Source organism: Procambarus clarkii, chromosome 13 (genome assembly GCF_040958095.1).
Source record: "Procambarus clarkii isolate CNS0578487 chromosome 13, FALCON_Pclarkii_2.0, whole genome shotgun sequence".
Taxonomy (NCBI): Eukaryota; Metazoa; Arthropoda; class Malacostraca; order Decapoda; family Cambaridae; genus Procambarus; species Procambarus clarkii.
The window spans coordinates 20,993,967-21,019,640 of NC_091162.1; the positions used below are offsets into that span (position 1 = coordinate 20,993,967).

The 25,674-nt window shown below is 36.0% G+C and overlaps 1 protein-coding gene across 1 annotated transcript in view; it reads right to left on the reverse strand.

Annotated features, from left to right (window-relative positions):
* Positions 1-8,024: 8,024 nt before the first annotated feature.
* Positions 8,025-25,674, reverse strand: part of LOC123757244 (synapse-associated protein 1) — a 42,249-nt gene continuing 24,599 nt past the window's right edge. Inside the window, exon 5 of the mRNA XM_045740758.2 lies at positions 8,025-11,615. Within this exon, the coding sequence (XP_045596714.2) occupies positions 11,467-11,615 (149 nt within the window). The 3' untranslated portion in view covers positions 8,025-11,466. The remainder of the gene's footprint in view (positions 11,616-25,674) is intronic.

Sequence of the window (25,674 nt, forward strand, 5' to 3'; positions counted from 1 at the left end):
GAAAAATACCAAAATGTCTCAAATTTAATATTGTGAATACAGTAATTTTTTTTTGGTGGTGGTACCACGTTCTCCAAAATTCTTCTAATTAATACTCTTTATGTAGAACAACAAGGTTTATCATTTTATTAGGTGGTAATAGCCAAGGAAGCCAAATCTTGGCAATTATAGTATAGAGATTTATATTAAAAAACCAATTTCCTTAACATTTTATGGTGAAAAGTGTACTGTAATATGACATAAGCCAAATTTACGTTGAAGGGTTAAGATGATATTATTTGTAATCCACCCATAATTTGCTATTGTTATATAGACTACAAATGCCCTACTAGCTACAGAATCTTTTAACTTAAATTTTTCAGCTATAGAAAACCAATATTGACTACTGTCTTATTTTTAGTAGACACAGTTTTGTTTGATACCCATTCATAATAATATACACCACACTCAAATGACCAATGTTACAACAAAATCTGCCATTTGGACATGTCCCCTGCTCTCAAAGCCAATTTATTCACAGGTTACAACACAATAATACATTAATCCTTATTTGTATGGTGAAGATGAGTTACTTTATCCAGTAATAAATCCTCACATTGTTAGAGTGGACAGGGGATGGGAGGAAAAAGATGTGTTGGGAGGGACTAGTGAAACATTTCTAACATATACTGTACATGTATTATTTTAAATATTTATAAAGGCAGGATTTGGAAAAATAAATTAAAGTACAACTGATGAAAATTGTTTTACACGAATAACTGATGCTCCAGAATTCATCGCTCTAAAATGGAATGCAGTTTTATTTTTATATTTTTTTTAGTATTCCAAATTTATATAAAAAATCTAGTAGGCAGATTTGGTCCAAATTTTCAAGAAATTCAATATGTTGGAGTCCGGATTTTCAGGGTGCCAATATACTGTATACAAGTTCAGTATTTGATTCTGGGACCTTGGTGAGAAACTATTGAGTTCAAATAGAGGGACTAAGTATAGGAAAAAAGTAATTTTCAGAAGATTATGCTAGGTCAGTATGTATATGAAGGTTTTCACATATAGCACCTTTTACTTACAATAACTGATTAAAACAAGGTGAAGATCAACATACAAAAGAAGGAAGACAAGATTATATACATTAAAAAGAGATCAAGTTCACTATGAGTGTACCTATACAATATCCAACTTAGGGTCATTTTGCAAGTACTGTACTAGTATGGGCATTCAATGAGGTGTGGAACTATCAGTGAAATAAGACAATTTGGGGCAATTAGGGTAAGGTTTCCTTCCCATTAAATGAGTCTTTTGAGCTAATCTAATATAGCTAGTACACAGATAGGCTAATGAAGCTACCCATTTTTAGTTCTAATGACCTGAAGAAAGCCAATGGGAAACATGTTTAATTAAAACTCAATCTTACTCTCTCCATCTCTGACCACCTCCCCAATAACTCATATCCACCTGATAACAGTTCATCTAATTACCCAAAGCAACCCAAATTTACTCAAAGCTACCCAAAGCTTCCTATCATTACGTAAGTAATGAAGAAATATGAAATATTTACTCACTATAATGTTGGTGCTAAAGGTAGAACATGAAAAAACATATTTTAACTCTGAAATAATATAAATTTATAACGAAATTAGATGAAACTGTGGCATGAGAGGCCATAGGAAGTCGACGATCCAAGCGACAATGTTGTGGAGCGACTTATCTAAGATGAACAAATTATTCAAGATATATTGTTGCCTAGTGGTTATATTAAGTTATGTTTGGATAGGTTAGGTTTAGTTAGGTTAGGTTATGGTTTGGGTAGGTTGGTTAGGTTAGGTTGGTACAGGAGGCTCATATGCCAACAAACATTGACGCTTGGACCGTCGACTTGCTTTGGCATCACCAGCTTCTTATTCTCATCTAATTTCGCTATAAATGATACTTTTCAGAGTAAAAATATGTTTTTCATGTTCTACATTCAGCACCAACATTATAATTAATAAATATATCATAGTTATTCATTACTAACGTAATGCTAGGAAGCTTTGTGTTGCTTTGAGTAAGTTTTGGTAGCTTTGGGTAATTAGACGGACCCCCTGATAACTACTTAATTCCTCTCAAAACCCAGCTCACCCACCCAATCCCCTCCCAGATCCTGCTTATCCAGTCCCTAATCCCAATCCATCCAGCCTATCCAATCCTACCCACAGTATGGATTCCCCTCAACTATGCAGTGCTATAACTCTGCAACCTCTCAACTATGTATTGTTGACCTCTCAACTGTATAGGTCTTGCCAGTTACTTGCCAGCTTGTAGATGGCAAGTCAGTCTTTTTGATAGCTTTGTGGTGGTCATACAAATTTAGGTAGATCGAAAGGAACAACCTTAATTAGGGCATGCAAATTTGTATACATGTTTGCTTTTTTTGGAGGGGGTTGCATTGTTTATTGGGCCTGTTCCTACTTAGCAGTCCTTTTTGTTTGGAAGTAAATAATGAAGTTAAATTTTTGGTCTGGAGCTGTTTCACTCCATTTGAAATTATATTTTTTATTATTCTTTCTTCTGTTTTATGTTGTGAACTCATAGGATAGGATTTGCAATAGAGTTTTATAGGAGGGGGTTGCTTCTTGTTGTGGTGGTTGTATCATTTTTTCTAAATATCTTATGATATGGTCAAGGACTTCTCTATCCATTGTTTATTACTACTTGAAGGCTTCTGTCCAATTCTTTATGTTATGCCAGTCAAAACAGTGCACAAGAGCTCTGCATATACGAGTTTATCACACTAGTCTTATTTCTATCTGGGCATTTGCTGTGCCCATTCACACACATTCCAATGTATATGAACGTGTATGAGACCAAGTAACGCTATAAACACTAAAAAAATAGTTGGAGAAAACTTTGGCCCGCATCAGGTCGGTTTCCCAAGGAAGATAACAAGGCAGATTTTGAAGGATTTGGAGTTAAGAAAGTTAGCAAGAACAGGAAATTGTGAGAGTACTTCTAGCATACTTTAGAGCGACTAAGTCCCCAGAACTTTGAGTACAGCTGGTAACAAACACTAGAAGATGACATTGATAAATGGATAGATTGACAGAGATGCCCCAATCTTTCAAAACATGACTGATGAAGAATTTACAGATTTAGTTACAGAAAAAAGCCTGAGGAGTGCAATGAAGCTGATGGTGAAGAAGAGGAGGAGGAGGAAGTGCTAAAGGAAAAAAGTAACATGGAAAAAATTCAACAACATTTTGAAGGCATTCTTGCATTTATGGAAACAAGTAATTGTGTGATTGACACTAAAGACATGATGAGCAAGTACAATTTGTATATAAAGTTTTTGCAAAAAAGTGAAGGGAATGAAACACATTTCAATTTCAGAGTTGCAAAGGCTTCCAAAGAAACTTGCATTGAACTACCTGCACCTAACTCATCATATGTTGACCCAATAAATTAAATTATTGGATTCAGTTACAGTATTGGGTGAATTATTTAAAAAGTTTTTTTAAATAATTGACACATGATGGGTCACATGTCAATATATGACCTATCGTATGTCGACACACTTTTTACATAATTTTTTAGATAATTTTCCTGGCACATTGATTCAGGGAAAGAAACATGATTTCGAAGTAGGACAGCCTACTCAATCTTATAATGAATACATGAGTGAAAAAACAGGGTGGGTGCCTCTACAGTTGATGCAGTGAGCCCAAGAAGAACAGTCCAGCATAGTATGGTCAGATGAATTACATATAGGGTAAAGAAACCTCACTATGGCACTTTGATGCCCCATGGTTGAATTTCCAACACCTATTGCAGAGGTGTGGAGAAGGGGTGTACTGTTGCACATAGCGCCAGCATGTAAACCAGGAGTAAACTGCATCCAAGCATCCACAGAATCTATAAGATGTCTATGCATTTGAAAATCAGGGCAAGAATGGTCAGCAAGGAATACATCAAAGTATTCGGGTCATGTAGCAGGACCAAACAGGTTCCATAGTAGTAGGTGTAGGAAATGTGCGTACAGTACTTGATGGTGGGAACAACGCCTTGGGCCACGCAGGAGGAGGAAAACAAATGGTGCCATAGTAACTACCAAGGAATTGGTCATTCCAGGTGCTGTGGTAAATATCACCTGGAAAACTACAGTTGGCCCCTCTCAAGGAAGAAGCAGGAGGGAGAAGGGAAATTTAGGTAGTCCTAGACAATGCCTGGTCTGGGCCGAAAATAGCCAGACCTATGGAGCCTGATGTTCCAACATGATCCAACTCAGGGAAAAGGAACGGGGGGTGCCCTGGTTACCAACCCCACAGGTCTGAGAAGGGGACACAGAAAAAAAGAGGGTAACACATACAAAAAATAATACTGAAAGACTGTGCAGTCCAGCACCCCACAAACTATGGAGCCCAACAAGGGAAAGCACAAGCACACTGGTAAGTACCCTCTGGCAAAACAAGACCAGTATATGCAGGCAATTAACGAGAGGCTAAACAGCATCCCAGAGACCAATAGGGAAACCAACCCTACAATGCCCACTTGACTGTCTAGCTAGGTGAGGCTAACTAGATAAGCCAATTGGTGGGCCACACTGAGTCTCCTGTTTTTACTCCTGTTCCTTCTCACCAAAACAGCATGTTGCTTCCCCGGGGGCTGCAGTTGCTTAGTAGGCTCAACTCCCAAGTGTAAGAACATCAGGGAAAGTACAGGTCTCCATGTTCAGCTAACACACAGGAGGGGGGGGGGTATTTAGCTTGTGCACCACCACATCATGCAGGAGAGGAGAGCAGGAACCACTACTTACCCGAGGGTGGCGTGCAAGAGCCCCTAACCACATCAAGGCATCACCAACTATGGGGACCCAGAGAGGGTAGGAGACAGCATATTTAGATCACCAATGAGTTTAACACTCCATGGAACAATGGGTATGCCCATTATTCTATGGCCATTTGACCCCAGTCCAAGTAAACCAGGTACCTAGACCAGTTGTTAATTGATTCAACTGGGCTACATTGACTCTTCCAATAAAATCCTACCCAAGACCAAAAGGGTATATTGCCCCAGGAGCCACATCATCCTATGCAAACTCACCTCCCAAATGAAGGGAAATGAACAATTACAGGACTCCGTGTATGGCAATCATATGGGCGACACAAAGTCACAGACAGCATGCAGTCAGGATTCTAAACCAGTAGTCAGTTTAACAAGGTGGATGACCCTACCAGGTTCCCAAGGAACCTACCAAAGGAGGTGAATGTAACTGAACAAAGCACAGAAGCCCCACCACCACACCAGGGTTGCTGCCACAACAACATATTAAGGTGTTATTTCACATAATTATTGTATATTACAGTATACAGTAATATTATATATACTGTGTATCATATGAGAAACTAAATGTATATTGTACATTGGATTCTGATTATTACCTAAGTGTAGTTACAAGATGAGAGCTTGTGGTGTCCAGTTTCCCAGTACTCTGTCATACAACGCTATGAAACTAATGACGGTTTTGACCCTCATCACCTTCTCACTTAGTTTGTTCCAACCGTCTACCACTCTGTTTGCAAAAGAAAATTCTAATATTTTTTCGGCACCTCTGTTTCCTTAGCTTGAATCCGTGTCCTCTTGTTCATGTAGTTGCTGGTTTCAGAAATTCCTCAATTCAATTTAGTTGATTCTTCTTAGTATTTTGTAAGTGGTGATCATATCAAATATTTTTCTTCTATCTTCTAGTATTGGCATGTTTAACGCCTCTAGTCTTTCCTTGTAGCTCTTGTTTTTCAGTTTCGGAAGCCATTTTGTAGCATGCCATTGCACTTTTTCCAGTTTTTTGCGCTTCTTGAGATTTGGGCACCATACAACTGCTGCATATTCCAATTTTGGTCTCACAGAAGTCATGAACAGTTTCTTTAGTATTTCACTATCCATATAATTAAAAGCAAGTCTGAAGTTGGAAAATAATGCATATGCTCCTCTCACAACGTTCTTTGTGTGTTCCTATGGTGACAGCTTAATATCCAAAACCACCTCTAAGTCTCAGTCTTTATTAGAGTTCTGTAATTCCTTTCTACATAATTTGTATGTTGTGTGTAGTTATTTTCTACAATTCAACATTCAATAATGTGGCATTTGTTCACATTGAATTTCATTTGCCACTTGATGTTCCAAGCACTTATTTTATCTAGATCAATTTGAAGGGCATTACAATTGTATGCATTTCCTATCTTCCCCAGTATCTTATCATCATCCACAAACATGCCTATATAATTCTGTATTCTTTCTGGTAGATCGTTTATGTAAACGATGAACATTCCTGGTGCAAGAATGAACCCTGTGGTACTCCACTAGTAACATTCCTCCAGTCAGATACATTGCCTCTGATTACTGCCCTTATCTGTCTGTCAGAATCTTATTTTCATCCATGTCAGAAGTCTCCCTGTCACCCCTCCTGCATATTTCAGTTTCCAGAACAGCTTCATTTGTGTGACTATTAAAAGCCTTTTTTAGGTCCCGATAGACACAGTCAACCCAACCACCTCTTCCCTGTAGTATCTCTGTGGCTCTATCATAAAAACTAAGTAGATTTGTTGCACAAAATCTTCCTGTTCAAAAATCATGCTGTCTGTACATTATGATGTCACTATTATCTAAGTGTTCAACCCATTTGGGTTTGACTATTTTTCTAGAGTTTTGACTACCAAGCTTGTTACAGCCCATCCTTCTGTTTTGGTAGTACTTATAGTAACAATGAGGACCATAGTACTGGCATATATACCGCCGAACAACTAAATTAGAAAGTAGAAATCTGAACTATTGAGTTGTACAAACCGGTAAACCATTTCTTACTTGTGTTGCTTTGACAAACTAAACTAACCTAACCTCCCTAGGCCTAATACACAATATCTGAGGCTAATATAGTACATGTGTGTGGTATATTAGGCCTAGGAATATTAGTTTGTTTTTAGCTCAATTTATTTTACAAGAATTCCTTACTAGTCAGTATATTACTATCTAAAAGCCACGTATGGACGAATTCATGATTATTGACGAAAGTCCCAATAGGTACTACCTTAACAGGAGGATGGGTTGTTTGTTAATGACATGGGTCTATAAATTAGATGTTCCTCTCGACTACTATTTTTATAGATTGGTACTATGTTTGCCTTTTTCCCTATATCTGCCAAGAGTCCTGTGCACAAGCATGTCTGGAATATTAATTGGCGTGAAATGTTATGCTCAGTTGCACATTCTTGCAGCACCCAAAGTGAAACTCCAAGTCCAACCGCTTTATTTCTTCCTGGCCCCATGAGTAACTTTTTCATTTCGTCTTGTGATACCTCTATGTATTCTATGGCATGCTCTGGAAGTGGTACTTGATCCAGCTTTCTGAAATTCTCATTTTGTACAAACACATGTTTTTTATATGAAAACACATGTGCTTTTTAATCTGTTGAGTAAATTGAATTGAAGATAATGGAATCTAATTATACCCGGTATTATTGAAGTTTAATCTTTGGGTATACAGATTAAGGGAGAGTGAACCTCAAAATATTATCAAAAGAAAAAGTATTTAAAGATTCCTGCTGTTACATAGCTCATAGCTATGTAACAAAGTTGCATAATAACTCATTGTTGACCAAACCACACACTAGAAATTGGAGAGACGATGTTTTGGTCTGTCCAGGACCATTATCAAGTCGATAGAGTTCGGTCCAGGACGGACCGAAACGTCGTCTCCTCTTCAATTTCTAGTGTGGGGGATGTGGTCAACATTTTTCAGCCATGTTATTGTGACTCATCATCTGTATAATAGCTCATTGTATTGGATCAGCTAGATGAGCAAGTAATAATGAGAGAGATATGGGTAGGTATAGGTTTCCAGCTGCAAGATGAAAGCAAGGTTAAGGTAGTCTAGTACAAGGAAACACTGAGCAAGGCAAATTATGAAGAATGGACAAATTATATTTTGTCAAGTGAATACTCTGTCTGGAAATCAATTAAATGTTTACACTATTTAGGGCAATTAAATTACCTTTTAGTTAATCCATTTTACTGGGCACAGGTACCATAGTATAACATAGTAAGGGACAACATTTCTACATCACATGGCAGAGGACAGCTGCCAAACAATGAACAAACATACATACAAACAAACCATCACACAACATCCGTCTAGCTACAGTGTTGAGGCACCATCCATACTTGCACAGTGCACCAAGATGGTGCAGTGTGCCAGTGGAGGTGTGGTCACTCTCAGCTTCTTCACATCTTCATGCTCATTTCCAAGGTGTCTAAAGTTTTCTTATAATTTTAAGTTACGTCGGATTAGAACCTTAATGTAACTGTAAACAATGACAATCAAAGAATCAATTACATTTTTAATGATGTAATTTTTATAATGAATTTTGCAGAGGTAACATTAGCTTTATATATCAGCAGTTGCAGTAAAATATTGTCAGTATATTCCACGAGTAATATCCCACTAAAACTCTTTCATGAAACATTCACGACCCTTAATGAAGCATCTTGGAAAATACTCCAGAAACTCAAAGACAGAAAAGCCACTGAAGCTTTCCACTGGATGCCTCACCATGTAACATTTTAACCAAGTTATGAAGAAGCTGAAGAAGGGCCCAGTGTCCAGGCGGTTTGTTTACAACCATTCATAATTCAAAGTCGTCTGTGCCCAAGTTATCCCAAGGAAGCATGTCTCATTTCATTTCAAGCATAAGCCTACAGACAACATAAGAGGTACTTTAATAATTGTTTGCTGCCTACTGACCCAAGACCCTTAAAAATGACCATTGGTCCAGTGTTAATATATAGGACATTCAAGTCCACCTTATGCTGCTCATGTAATTGGTTCCACCACTCACAAATGGAACTAATGGCTTACTCTTTTATACAAATGCTGTATCATACATCCTAAATGAAAATTGCAATTATTTTTGTAAACAGTTCATTATAAAGATGGTGAGTAAAGAATTGCAAATCAAACCCATTAATATATTCTAATGGACATGGCTACTATCCCAAGATCAAACTTATATATTGTATATATATATATGTATGTATGTGCATAAGTATTACACACATGTATGTATGCAATGCATATTATATATATATATATATATATATATATATATATTATATATATATATATATATATATATAAAAAAACACACACACATACATACGAGGTAAATAAACCTTATTAAAAATATTTTAAGAATACAGTACAACACAAACATACCATGTGATATTTCCCATTAAAACTTATAAAACATCTAGTAAAATAAATTGTATAGCATCTTAAAAATGTAACTGTAGTGGTTATCTATTGAAACACTCATTCAAACTGTATGTTACAAACCATAAAATTAATATATTCTCTGAATATACACAATTAATAAATATTTTATCCACAAAATCAAAATTATTTATATTTTATATTATTTTCTCCACAAAAAAGCTGTGCAGAGCAATGTAAAGGTGTTACCTAAGATTTGTCAACAGCATTGGGCTCTTATTGGTAGTTAATGTCAACACTTTCTCTGCCTCTTGCTTATTGATATACTGATCCAACAAGCTGTCCCTGTTAATAGGTGGTGATACTGCCCAGACAATTAACTTGGATGACAGTCCGAGGGCTTATGTGCTCGTCTGCACAAGATCATGGAGTAACTGCTTTTGTTTGCAAGACTTCTGAAAACACAGACCCATAACAATGGTCATAAAAAATGTCATCCAGTACATGAATCTTCTATATTGAAATAAATACTGTCAAAAAACAGCAAAAGATAACTACTTTCTTGCATAATAAAGCACAGAAAATGTGATGGCTACCTGGGATTTTTTGCTGTTTCATGAATTTCAAAATTTTAGTTACTTGCCACTAAACTATGAAGCTAATTACAATATACCTCATAGAAGCTGGTGGATAAGGGCTTACCAAGTCCATATAACAATGTGGTCCAAATAGTGGCAAAAATCACTAGTTCACATCACATATTAACACTATTTAGAGATAAACTATCAAGGTACTGCATGACTGTTCACTTATTTAATGTGCAGATCATGTTGTGACTAGATCAGCTATTACGGGCCCTATGTACAGTTGGAATAAAGTTCAGTTATCCTTTTAAAATAATTGGAAACTGGAACTCCTATTTCAATGCATAAGGCACATAATCACAAATCTTGATATTATTACATGTGGAAAATTTTTGGTTATGGATGATGGAAGCAGAGAAGTTTTATTATTGCAATGAAAGACAATTTACTAAGCAGAAAATGAAAATCACTACTTATTCCCTTCTACAAATTATTCTGGTTGCAGTACACCTCAAGTTAGTACAGAGTGGACGTAATATTCCTGAAGTGTCAAATGTAAAGATGTACTGTATGTGCTTTGTAGTATACCTTACACGTTTGAATCTTGGCAACTTTGTTAACAGTGTCTGACTGAAGATTTTCATCATGTCACCATAAGCACTTTCAGGTATAGTTTCCATGAATTCTAATGCTAATCTCACATTGTAAAGAAGAAGACAATCGTAACCTTCAAGAACTAATGTAAGACCAGTCTTTTACACAAAAAATCCACCTCATGATTCTAACTTGCCTACACAACTATATTAAGGTTTTTCTTCCTTTAGCTCTAGTGTTCCACATACTATGTTTAACTTCTACAGAACTCCATTCATCTCATTGGCTATTAGGTCCAGTTTCACAAGGCAACATTACTTAGACTCCAAATGTCATGTATTTATGAAGTGTGGGGTAGTGTAGCTTTGTATTTAACCAATAAGAGGAGGGAGACACTGAGAAAATAAACTGATAATAATGGCTTATGGTTTAATTTCCGACCGATTTCTTTCTGTAAAGACTATTTTCTATAGCTTAAATTATAGAAATTGACTTTACAGAACAACCATCTGAAGTTAAGAGACCATATCCACTTATACACTCATATTTAATCTGTATATAGTTGGAGTGTTTCAAATACCAAATGGAATATGAAAATTGATACAAACTGATAAACAACTTTGTTTTCAATCTTGTAAATATTAATACCTGTATTAGAAAATCTGGGACTGATAACTTTTTTGTATCTTATAAGGAATTTTTGTATTCTTATTGTTTATTGTACAAAATTAATGCATCAATCACACCAACAATGAACTTTCAAGTACAATATTAAGTAAATAATGTGTTTATAACTGATAACCTGACAACCCTCATTTCTTAAGGCTACAATTATTAATTTACATCCTTCTTTATACAAGAGATTTTTCACTTATGAATCTGAGGGGCTCCTCGATTACTGTTATGAAACATGGACAGCCTCTGATTCGTTATGGCTAGTCATATATGTTGCCAATCATTCATTATCCAAATGTAATCCTAGTCCTAAAATTTCTAGATATATGAATACATATATAAACATCGCATATCAGGAATTTAAGCCAATAATTATCGGAGGTCTCCAGAATCTTCATCATCGATCATATTTTGAATTTCTTCTTCCCATTTTTCGTTGTCCTTTCCAGCTCCTCCAACCACCTCGTATTCGCCCAATTCCTCTCCAAGTTCTTCACGAAGCTCCTTCTCCCAGTCCTCCTCTGGCACAACAACAAACAACGTCAACGACATTGGCTCACCAACCCCAACCTTTGGCTCAAATATGGGAGTGACATTTATGAGTTGAAAAATGAATAAATCTTTGCTTCTGCATTTATACACAGTATGGAGGATGGCTAAACACAAGTGGTTCACTTTTCTGTTTACTCCATTCAGTGATCCCTCATTTGTACAAATTCAAATAAGTCTTAAAAAGGTAATAAACGAGCTTTCACTAAGAAGAATCTGAAAATATGTTTACAATTTTCTTGAAACAAATTTTTTTGTATTATTCATTTAGTTTCAGGTATTTTAATATTAATCATATTCAGTACAAATAACTTTGAAAAAATTACAAAATCCTTGAACATGACATAATTACCAACCAATTTGAAATAATCAGTTTCAATATTAAGAGTAGAGTGAAAAGCTTATGAAGCTTTAATTAGCAAGTTAAAGTGCCAATAAAGGACTGATACATTTTACAATGCTTTTAGTAAAAGCACAAACAAAATTTCCAGTTATGAACTCTACCCATTAACTGAGCCAGAAGTGGGGGAAAATGTGGGTCCATACAAAAGCTTGTCAAAACTTAAATTTGGTAAACTGATTAAAATGGAACAGCAAATTGTTACAATTTAAAATGACTAATGTTCAAGTATTTTATGTCTAGAATATTCAGGACTTCAATGATTAGTAATACAATATGTTTGGGAGTATCGTTATGTTCCATTTTGTATCAGTTGCTGTAATGGTATCGAGCTGTGCAATTTAATAACTAATAAGTGAAGTGAAAACTATTGACATCATGTCTGCTTTACAAAAAGTTGAAATTGTGAAGCATAACAGGCAAGAGGAAATTGTCAGTGTCTGACAAGAGTAAGAGTTAATGGTATGTATGTCAGTTATATACCATTTAGATGATACACTGTACAGAAACATCTTTCTTTAATTAAAATTTATGCACTTATTTGCTCCAACTTAAAAAAAATAATGAATTGGGTGGGCTGAGTGGTGCATAAAACATTAACGTTGAACTGCATGTATTATAATGTAACAAAATGACTTTAAAGACAATAATATGTATTCCCAAGAGAGAAAACAGTAACTTCAGTTTTAACATGAATCCGTTTCAAGATTATTGAAGAATTAAATCTGTATAATAACTGTTGCAGAGTTTTAAATAATAATCTTAATTTAACCACTATGATTTTGTTCTAGGAAACAGCCAAACATATAAAAAATGTATTTATTATTTGATGAACTTGATGGCATAAACACAAACACATGAGGTAAACAAGTTGCAAACAAAAACCCAGCAGGACACCAATGACAAAAAGCCAACTCAACCATGCATCAACATTTCATTGAATACACATTTCTACAGACATTTATTAGTTTACTGTACTCTACAGAGCAACATTAAACTTTATGAAATATCTGTAAAATTAGAAACTAAAAATACTTTAATAATTGTTTATTATTTATAACTACTGTAATACACTTACTAATCTAATATCATCCATCCATGCTCACAGTGGAAAAATAATACTATGACAGTATAAATTTAAGAGTTATGGGATAGATGACAGCACCTTATTGGACTATATTAAGTATATCACGGTCATCACAACTTTTATAATCCATTATAATAGCTGGAAAAGATGAATTATATATCAGCATCTATCCCAACATGCTAAACATAACCACTCAAACTATCTCGGTAAAACATCTACATGCTCTTGCGCAAAAAACCAAGAAGTGCCAGTGGGACAAAAGGAGGATCGAGCGAACTGTCTCGACTCTTAGGACCACGGAGGGCTGGCTGAAATGAGACAACAACGACAACACTGTTATCAACCCTACACTTGACCTAAGATCTATGATGAGGTGAGTATCAGCTTTGGCAAGGATGTCAAATTTAATATGTACATGAGGATGGGTCACCTTCAGACAATGAAGGTATGCAAACTGCATGTAAATCATAAAAATATAAATTAAATACTTAATGTAGACAAACAAAAAATGTGTCTTGTTTTCAGACAGAACCAAGATATTTAATATGTGTATTAAAGTGTAAGATGGGCCAAGGCCAGCCTGACATCCTGCAAAATCTGAGCCTCTCCTAGAGCAACATTCACTGCCTACACACTGCAGCACTCACTCATACTGACCCCTTGAGATGGAGCAGCCCTCACCAAAGGAAGTGTTAGAGTTTAACCTACAAACACACAGAAAACACAGTGTTAGTCTACACTAGTTCATTTGAGAGACAATTCAGATATTAGTGGCATGTAGGATGATGTAATGGAACACTTTACACACTGTATACTCTTAAATGCATTAGTGTAGTTTTTCTTGAAGCCTCTACACCAGCATCTTCTTCTGGTCAGTACACACAAATACTCCACTCTTTTAAAACTATATCTTAAAATAAATTTTGCTTATTTCATATTTCATTTTCTGTCTATTAACAAATGAGTGGAAGCTTAAGAATATCATAAAAAGGAAAGAATAGGCAATTAAGTGTACAGAAGATTAGTTTCATATTAGAGAGAGGTCTGTAATGTCATTGCTGAAAATGTAATTTTACAATTTTCTTATGTTTTCTTTTGTCAAAATAATCCACGAAAGCATTTTTAATAGCACTATAAAGTTCAATGAAAATTTTTTAGTGTGTTCATTTATCACCTGGTTTGAAAACATATTGGTGGAAAATTTGTTTATTAAAAAAGAAAGAAAACTACTGATCCATCATGTCTAATTTGTATTTGACTTTACTCACTATTAGTTAATTTGTTGTGTGATTAAGCTCAGTATACTGTACTGTAATATCTCAGTTGACATCTACCTTGACATCTACCAACTGCTCAGTAATGAGATCCTGTACTAATTTAAATATTCAGATCTTGTCAATGAATTTATGTGAATAAACAGGTAGTGTATATCAACACCAAACATGAATATGTGATAACTGAATAATACTAAATTACTATAACAGCCCAGTGAGATTAACACACAGATCATAATGATTACTATCATTATCTGGCTTCACACGTTAATAAGGCTGGGAGGGGGGTCCATCAGCCCCCCTCAAAAGAGGGGAACATTCTATGTATTGCAAGAAAAAGAACTGAAAATTAGAAATTAACACACAAAATGATAAGGATATTGACAGTACTATCCATAAATGTCTTCTAAATTTTCAAATATAAATAAATAAATTACATACATATTTTATTTATATATATATATATATATATATATATATATATATATATATATATATATATATATCGTACCTAGTAGCCAGAACGCACTTCTCGGCCTACTATGCAAGGCCCGATTTGCCTAATAAGCCAAGTTTTCCTGAAATATATTTTATCTAATTTTTTCCTTATGAAATGATAAAGCTACCCATTTCATTATGAATGAGGTCAATTTTTTTTTATTGGAGTTAAAAATAACGTAGATATATGACCGAACCTAACCAACCCTACCTTACCTAACCTAACCTATCTTTATAGGTTAGGTAGCCGAAAAAGTTAGGTTAGGTTAGGTTAGGTTAGGTAGGTTAGGTAGTCGAAAAACAATTAATTCATGAAAACTTGGCTTATTAGGCAAATTGGGCCTTGCATAGTAGGCTGAGAAGTGCATTCTGGCTACTAGGTACGCCATATATTTTATATATATATATATATATATATATATATATATATATATATATATATATATATATATATATATATATATATATATATATATATATATATATATATATATATATATATATATATATATATATATATATATATATATATATATATATATGTATGTTGTACCTAGTAGCCTGAACATCGTACTCGGCCTACTATGCAAGCCCCGATTTGCCTAATAAGCCAAGTTTTCCTGAATTAATATATTTTCTCTAATTTTTTCTTATGAAATGATAAAGCTACCCATTTCATTATGTATGAGGTCAATTTTTTTTATTGGAGTTAAAATTAACGTAGATATATGACCGAACCTATCCAACCCTACCTAACCTAACCTAACCTATCTTTATAGGTTAGGTTAGGTAGTTGAAAAAGTTAGGTTAGGTTAGGTAGTCGAAAAACAATTCATGAAAACTTGGCTTAATAGGAAAATCGGGCCTTGCATAGTAGGCTGAGAAGTGCGTTCTGGCTACTAGGTACGACATGTATGTATGTATATGTGAGAAAGCTGCATAAACGAGCAAGCCATATAACACTAAGAACTCTTTGACCCGGCCAGGATTCGAACCCATGCCGTCCAGGATCACCCCTAAACGTACACAGTACTGTGACCACCGCACCAATGATCGTCTCATTGGTGTGGTGGTCCCATGCCGTCCAGGATCACCCCTAAACATACACAGTACCGTGACCACCGCACCAATAGACGATCATTGGCGCGGTGGTCACGGTACTGTGTACATTTAGGGGTGATCCTGGACGGCATGGGGTCGAATCCTGGCCGGGTCAAAGAGTTCTTAGTGATATTATTATAATATATATATATATATATCTATATATATATATAAGGGTAGATATATATATATATATATATATATATATATATATATATATATATATATATATATATATATATATATATATATATATATATATAATATATATATATATATATATATACACACAGTATATATATATATATATATATATATATATAATATATATATATTAAATATTTATTTATTTATATTTGGTGCATCTGGTGTAGGGTGCTACTGGTATGTTAGTAAGTCTAGAAGAATGCTCAGTGAACCCAAGTGTGGCAATGAAGGCTCAACATAAATGGCATCAGCTTCCACAGTAAGGCATTAGTAGTAGGCATCCATCAGCCTCAGGAGACTATGGAGTTGCGCTCTAATTGTCAGTCTCCATTTATTACCCAAATAAACCATACTCTATAAAATACATCTTCACAGTCAAATTGGAAAATAAGTTGGTTTATGGTACCAAGAACATGCAATGCAGTTAATTCTCAGGAAAATTATTCCAAGTCAAGAATTAATTGTCTCAAGATCTCAGGAAAATTATTCCAAAGTATACTACTGTATTAGCAGCCCGTCCTCCAAAAATGGGGTGGTAAATGTAAGGAGACAAATAAGTGCAATTATGTACTATTCATAGCAGTTAGAAATTGTACTTATTTTCACTTAGTATTAAATCGTACTGTCAAATATATTGTGAATATTTGAGTTTACCTGAAAAACTGAAGAGAAAACCACAACCTCACCTAACCGTCTTAGTTTTTGAAGATAATAATTGTATTGCTTCTTAATTACAATTAGTACTTAACCTATAGCTATATTGATATTACAGTTTTATAAAACTAATAAAACAAAACTAAAATATATCAATAAATTGTAAAGTAACTCATGATATTTTAAAATTTTGTATAAAACCTATATTGTTTAATAAAACTGAAAAAGAAATTCCTGATATTTAAAACTTGTGTATTGCTAATTGAAATTGAAAACTGCATCCTAAAATTCTAAGTGTGTTAACAGAAAACGAGGAGAATTAAATCGGGGAAGGGAGTTGGGTAAATGTAACGGCCCCATAAGTACAATTATTCACTGGTTATGACAGTACGAAAGTGTACTTATTACACTTAGTATTAAATCGTACTGTCAATTCGGAGGATGGGTTGGTATTAGGCACATAATTTGTTTATGAAATTAATGTCAACTCAGTATACTGTATATAACTTCCAAGGAACATTAATTCTAATATAACTCGCACAAATTTTGATTTTTGTTTTATTAAGTTGCATCATATTAATGAGCACTGCAGACATCAAATTTAATGTCTACATTGATGTTTGACCTACAAATAATGCCAATAACTTCTAACTAGCAAATGCCTGTGCTGTAATGCAAAATTATATCAACAGTAATGACTAGAACACATTAGAATATGAAGATAGTTTGAGCTATATCAATAAGGCACTGTTGAAGCTTTCTCTTCATTTAGCGTACACATAAAATGAGCATTCGGCTAAATGGAAATGTTGTGTTTAAGATGACACTGTGTTAGATAATTAGCATGTGAACAAGTTAGTCCAGTCTGATTTATAAAGAACAGACCTTCCTCATCGTCATAAAAATTAAAACATGTAGATCTGTAGACTTGTAGATCTGAAAACAAAGCCAGTACAGACCTCATCACTTCCACACTAAAGCAATCAATGTCAATAAAATAATAAGCACCACCTCTGTACCAAGAGGAGAAATAATAAACCTAACAGTATGATATGAACACATTATGAAGAATAACTCTACAGAACAAGATTTTTCATTTTGAATCATTATAATAACTTAATCTATGAGGCATTTCAAAAGTTATAACTGGAAGTGTTCAATTTCACTTCTTAATATAAGATACATAAAGCAATATGCAGCACAGTACAGTAATGTGAATAGAAATATTCTAGAGAGCTGATGCCTTACTTTCTCCCAGGAGTCCCCAATTACAAGTGACCACGTTACAAGTTTCTTCAGGAGGCTTTATTACCAAACAAGCCCTTCACTCGAGATCTTTTACCTATTCCTCCACTCTTACTTTCATATACTGTTATACTCTCCCCTTCCCAGACACTGGTCATCTACCACTACTATATGATCCCCTTATTTCACCCCTTGTACACTCTTGTTAAGCAATGCTTAACATCCTACTAATGTCCATATCACCTAACTGAGTTGCATCTCATCCACTCTACAACTTACTATTTAGTCCTCTCGTCCCTTTCATTCATACCACATCTCTCATATACTATCTCATTGCTATATCCACTCCACATACTTACACCAGCTGCTGCCCTCAAAAATATAATTTCTACTGTTTGTACTTTTGATCACTCTGCCTCTTTCATTGCCTAAGTTTCACTTCTATGTCAGGGCTAGGAGTAGTATACATCATTCTATTTCTCAGTTCTATCTTAACTTCCACTAACATTGCTTCTTTGCATTATCCTATTCAATTCTCCTACAGCTCTTCTCCCATTCATTACTCTCTCATTTCACCTACCATTCCATTCACCTGGGCTCTTCGTGACTCGAACTGTGGACCCTATGCATGTGAGGCCCAAGCTCTTATTATTTCACCTATTTTATCATTTCACCTACCATACATCCATTTTTTTAAGAAAAAAAAGTGTTTCAACCTTGCTACCACTTCCAGTTTCTCTTCCTCCATTTCAGTTCTACAGTTCAAATCCCTCCGTAGTGCAAATCGGTAACACACTGCAAAATCCACAACATGCCATTCCCTTCCCTCAAACACTACAATTTTACTTGTTTTCTTTATTGATCGTCAACCTTTTTTCACTTGTGCACTCGAATACAATATACAGAAACTCCTCCTCAGCCAGCAAAGAATGCAGAATTATCTGCATACAGATTTGCCAGTGAAATGTATTCCCATCAGAGTCAACTTCCACTCACATCCGTAGTGTTCATGCCTTTACCTCATTAATAAAAAATTCCTGTATACAGTATTAGAAGGCCAGGGTGACTGTTTTAAAACCCACCCTAATGCAGTGCTGTATTTATTCTGTTTTTCATTTCACACACCCACACATGTTGTTCTATTCATGTAAAAGGCTTTCACAGCTGATAATAACTAAATTCCACCTCCCATAATGTTTCACAATCAATCTGTCCTTAAACATTTGCTAAATCCTTGATGATAGCATACCACATTAATTATTTCTAATGTGTCAGCTACTTATCACCATAATCACTAATAACACAATCATTAATTAATGACATCTGTAATTACATTAGTACATGTTTGCCAACGTTTCCACAAATCACTTAGGAAAGCCAAAAGTAACCAGCAAGCTTCCCCATCAGGCCAAATGATGATCAACTTGCCAGAAGCAAACCGTGTCCAACACAAGGTTACGTGAAGCTTGGATACAAGCCGATCAGGAACATAGTATCATCAATAACTAATAGTGTTTCACTCACAAACTGCATTCGAGCTTTCCAATCCCATTCTCATTGGAGCTCTATGCTCTCGTTCTCCTTTGAGGACAGCACTTCAGATTCGTAGTCCTGAGGTTCCGGGTTCGATCCCCGGTGGAGGCAGAGTCAAATGGGCAAAAAGTTTCTTTCACCCTCCTTCCTGGAGGGTGAAAGCCAACAGCCTGGTTGATCAGTCCAGCAACCAGGAGGCCTGGTCGACAACCGGGCCGCGGGGACGCTAAGCCCCGGAAGCACCTCAAGGTAACCTCAAGGTAAGGTAACCCTGATGCCCGTTACCTAGCAGTAAACAGTTACCTAGGAGTTAGACAGCTGCTACGGGCTGCTTCCTGGGGATGTGTAACAAAAAGGAGGCCTGGTCGAGGACCAGGTCACGAGGACACTAAGCCCCGAAATTATCGAGATAACCTCAAGATAACCAGGCTCTGTTTTTGGCTCCAGGTCATGCACAAGCTCTCAGTCTCCAGCCACCAACAGCACAAGGTACAGGCTTCACACAAACTTTCCATCTCCGGCCACCACCAGGACTATGTCCTACCTAACTCTGCCAGTAGCACATAACAAGCATCCTTGTCTCAACCGATCATGACACTTCATCTGACTGCTGCAACCATGACTGTATTAAATAAAATATCAAAAAGCACCATACTCTTTGAATATTGTCACCCAAAATCGTATACTTCCTGATCTAACTCTCGAGCCTCAATCTTTCGATTACTCCATCTATTTGTGTGCGAGTCTGACCCCCCCTGGTGCCTCCATCTTAAGTAATTACCTATGAGAGGCCTATGTAGTTTGGTGGCTGTCCACCAAGTTGCCATAGCGTGATCTGTGCACCTACTCAAACAACCCAGTTTTGTTTAAGTGTTTGCCCACGATGGACTAAGCCCTTCCAATCTCTCACCATTTTATATCTGTGCATATTTTTTGCATCCTGCTACTATGCATCTGGAAATGCAGGAAATCAATTGTTCGGGCTTCAACAAGAGAAAGAACCAAGAAAAAACATATTGTAAAGAATTTTAAACAAAAAGTTCAGCCTATAAAGGAAGTTGAAACTGGAATTCCTAAAAGTGTTGTGTGTGCCAAATACAAAGTTAGTAAAACCATTCTTCATGATATATTGAAGGCTAATAAGATGATGAGTACAAGTTATGCTAAAAGTGAAAGTGAGGTAACAATGAACAATATTTTTTTAGTAGTGCCCGTGTTAAAAGTGTTGACGAGGTTGTCTGGAAATGGTATAGGCAGACACATGACGAATCAGAGAAGCCAGTGCCAGCCAGGCTGATTAAGGAAAAATCCAAGTTTTTTCACCAACAAATTTAGCTTCATGATAATTATGTGTACAGTGATGGATGGCTAAGGGGCTTTAAGGTTTGTCATAGCATTAGACATGTGAAATTACAAGGTGACAAGCAATCTACTGATCCAAAAGGTGCAAAGGAATGTGTGTCAACATTTGGAGAGATTGTGCAGGATGATTCTTTATCTCCTGAGCAAATTTATAACATTGACGAAACAAGCTTGTACTGGTGTATGTTGGACAGTTATACATACGCTCATCAGGATGAAAGTGATGGTTCTGCTGGGTTTAAGGCAATGAAAAGCTCTCTTGTACTTAGTTGTGCAAATGCAGCTAGTGTGCACAAATAAAAATTACTAGTTATTGGCAAAAGTGAAAATCCAAGGGCATTTAAGGGTGTTAAGAATACTATCCCTGTGATTTATAAGGCTCAGCCCAGTGCATGGATATCTAGAGCTATTTTTCATGAATAGTTTTCAAGTAATTTTGTACCCAAGGTGAAAAATCATTTTATCAGCATTGGCTTGCCAGAGAACAGCAAAACAGCAAACTGGTGCTCTTTCTTGATAATAGCTCAACACATCAACATGAAAATAAAGTAGTTAAGGGCAATATGTTTGGTACATTTTTGCCACCCCAACACAACTTCCTTGATCCAATCCATGGTTCAAGGAATAATTTTGAACCTCAAACTCCACTTCAGAACTGAATTTGCCAGACAGTGCCATGCAGAGAAAGGGTAACATCAAGGACTTCATGAAAACATTTACTATAAAGTCAGCTGTGTTGTGTATTGCACATGCATGGGAAATGGTCAAGCAATAAACCTTGAAGCATGTCTGGGATAGACTTTGGCCTGCAGCCAATTTGTTTCCTGGCGACAATGACATTGCTGCAGATTTTGAAGGATTTGGTGGAAAGAAAATAAGTGAGATGAAGAAACTAATCCAAGAACTCCTTGCCTATGTTAAAGGAATAAACAAACAGTCCTGACAACAAAGAAATTAATTGATTACAGCCAATCTTGAGGAAGAAATGGATGTATGGGTTGAGTGTGATCGAGATGATATAATTAATTTGGTGACAAAAAATAGCCAGACGAATTTGCAGGATTCAGAAGATTTGTTAGAGAAGGTTGGAGGAGGCCAGAGCAACTCGAGCAAACACGGCAGAGGTATATCTTGAGATGATTTCGGGGCTTTAGTGTCCCCGTGGCCCGGTCCTCGACCAGGCCTCCACCCCCCAGGAAGCAGCCCGTGACAGCTGACTAACACCCAGGTACCTATTTTACTGCTAGGTAACAGGGGCATAGGGTGAAAGAAACTCTGCCCATTGTTTCTCGCCGGCGCCCGGGATCGAACCCGGGACCACAGGATCACAAGTACAGCGTGCTGTCCGCTCGGCCGACCGGCTCCCTAGAGAAGAGTTTTGAAACTAATTTTTTTTCTTTTTTTTTTTTTCTTTTTTTCTTTTTTAATGGAGAGAAAATCTGATGTCAATCCTCAGAGTTTAATGTCATTTTACAGATTTTAACAGTTTTCAAAAATGGAAAGAGATGGATTAAGACAAGTAACACTCAAAGAACCTTTTGAGAGAGCTTCCAAGAGTGCAAAGTGAAACCTCTTGGGTTCCTCCAGCGTATAACCCTCAACATATACCTCCATCTTCAATTACCGCCACCATACTCGCCTAGCCACTATTCCCAGATTATATGTGGAGAAACATCTGCACACTTGGTGGTTACAATATATATTTTTTGCTGTATTACTGTACTGTACCAATATTTTGTTGTGTTTTGTTTAAAGTATCTAGTGAAACAATAATGTATTGTTTCGTATTCGTATTGAACATAAAATTATTATTTGCATGTGTCTGCGGGGATTCGACCACATATCCAGACAACTACTGGTACATATCCAATCACAATTGAAACCAAAGTGTTCAGAAGGGAAAATGTTGTGTGTGTGTATACGTAACACGTGTAACTGGCTCCACTATCCTATATTATGTTCTATCTCTTATTCTTTCAATTTACACTCTTGCATACACTAATCCAATGATAATAAGTACACTAATTCCCTTATAGTTCTCATAGTCATCCTTATTGCCCTGTTCCTTGCATACAGGAGCCATAATGTATTTGGTCGAATCCCCAGGCACCCCCACTCCATCACCTAATTCTCAAACCCATTAGTGATACATTAGTGACTGGCTTGGGACACCATCACTCTGCTGTGCACCAGGCCTTGGCAACCTGGAATAGGGCTTAAGTGTAGTGCCTTGCTTCCTTCTATTCTATTCTTCAATGACTAATGGCAGGTTTTTATACATAAACAACTAGCATTACATGTTGGATTACAACTACCTGTAATAAGAATGGTAAAACTGTATATTACCCAAGAAGCGTCATACTTGGTGAAGACAATAACTGGCAAATATATGTGATTTAAAAATGTATCAATTTGAAATAGCTGCCTGTAGTGAAAATAGTAAACTTATGCTTTATATATGTTTGGCTGCATTCCATGCTTTTTCCATTATACAGTATTTTTGTTTCAACATTTTCCATGACCATGGGAACTCTGAATAATTTACAAATCTTATACTGTATATTATTATTCTTTACCCGCTCTCTATTTCTTTCTCCAAGTCACTCAAGTAATAATCAGTACATTTTAATCATTCAATTCTATATCCTGCACATAGGTATCCCACCCATATGTATCCCACACAATGGTATCCTGTGCATATGTATCCCACCCACACATATCCCACACAATGGTATCACACTCACAGGAATCCAACACAATATCCTACCCACAGGAATCCCATATTAAATTTAAATGCATTTTTTTTTGCCAGAATAGTCAGTATATCTGGTCCTCTATTCCGGGTAATCTGTCCGCCTTGTATTACTACACTGTGTTCCACTTAATACCTTCTCCGTGATGCAGTCTTCTACACTTGCTTCTACAGGTGAGGGATTTCCTCACCACATTATCCTTCTTTAATTGTGTCATTAAAGTACTGAATTCAAACTTTAAGTAAGTTTAATTTACAATGTAATGTTCACAATTTTACCTTATCTGTACATAAAGGAACAAGCGTTGACACTGATATAATTTTCTATCAAATTCTAGAATACTACACTTAACCAACCTAACTACCTTCCCCCCCCCTCCCTCCCCTTCCCTAACTCCCTTCCTTCCCTCCTTCTCTTCCCTTCCCCCTCTCCCTCCCCTTCCCCCTCTCCCTCCCCTTCCCCCTCTCCCTCCCCTTCCCCCTCTCCTCTCCCCCTCCCCTTCCCTCTCTCCTTCCCCTTCCCTAACTCACTCCCTTCCCTCCTTCTCTTCCCTTCCCCCTCTCCCTCCTCTTCCCTCTCTCCCTCCCCTTCCCTCCCTCCCTCCCCTTCCCTCCCTCCCTCCCCTTCCCTCCCTCCCTCCCCTAAAGTGTACAAAGAACTTTCACTGCACTTCCTTGTATTACTCTGTCTAATTTGCAAATTCTGTACCTGCCTTACTATTACAAACTTTTCACATTAACTATACTAGGAAGAAATATACACCAATTATTTTGAAGTAACTGAAGTTACTGTACTACACTTACAATACAGTACATCTAAAGTAAGTGCAAACTGATTGTCTACTTCCATTGAACAAGTAACTAGCTTATTCTCTTAACTACTACTACCAATACTCACCTTATAAACAATATCACTTTTATTAATACTTTACCTTTCATTATTTCTAAATGGCAGAATTTGTAATTATTCCATATTTCTTTTACCACTATTTATTTTATGCTCAACCTGAGCCTTGATAACCAAAAATTTATCTTTATTTGCTAATACTTCTATACATCTCCCTTGCTATAAGCCATACAGTTCAATACACCAATGCTTGGCAACTTAATTTTCCAGCTTTTTTCTGTTCAAATTTCCCACCATGTGTGTGTTTGCAGTAAGTCCATAATATTTTCCAATATTTTTGGAAAGCATTCTACAGTATTTTCTTATTTCACAATCACAGTTATTAAATAAATCTAATATTAAAAAAGTCTAAAACATTGTCATCATTATTTGTTTTCCAATTAGGCTGCCATATAACTGAATACAAATGTAATGCCTCATAGTTTAAATAATTAAATAATTATCCTTATACATAAAGGGTATCTGAGCCAGGAAAATATTACGGGTAAAAATATTTACATAAACAAAAATTCTTTACAATCCATGGGTTAGTCCTCAAGTCACACAAGATGAAATCAGCATTCGAGTGTGAAAAATAGAAAGCAAAACAATAAATCTGTCTTATAATAAGGAGAGGAAAATAGATAACCTTTTTTTTTTTACATACTGTATATGTTATATACTACAGCTTTTTAAACTTTGTTTATCCGAGATCCGAGATATATACAAGAGTTGTTACATTCTTGTACAGCCACTAGTACGCGTAGCGTTTCGGGCAGGTCCTTAATCCTATGGTCCCTGGAATACGATCCCCTGCCGCGAAGAATCGTTTTTTCAATAATTTAATTTTTTCAACAATTTTCAATTTAAAAGTCATAAAAAATTAGTAATGAAGGCTTTTTTAACCATTAAGGTGTAGCAGCTTAATGGTTGACGGCCTTAATAACCGTCAACACCGCTGTGCGCAAGAAATACAAAAATTAATAACAAAAAATTCATCTTATAAAAGTGTTCATTGTGTTCCCTGACCCA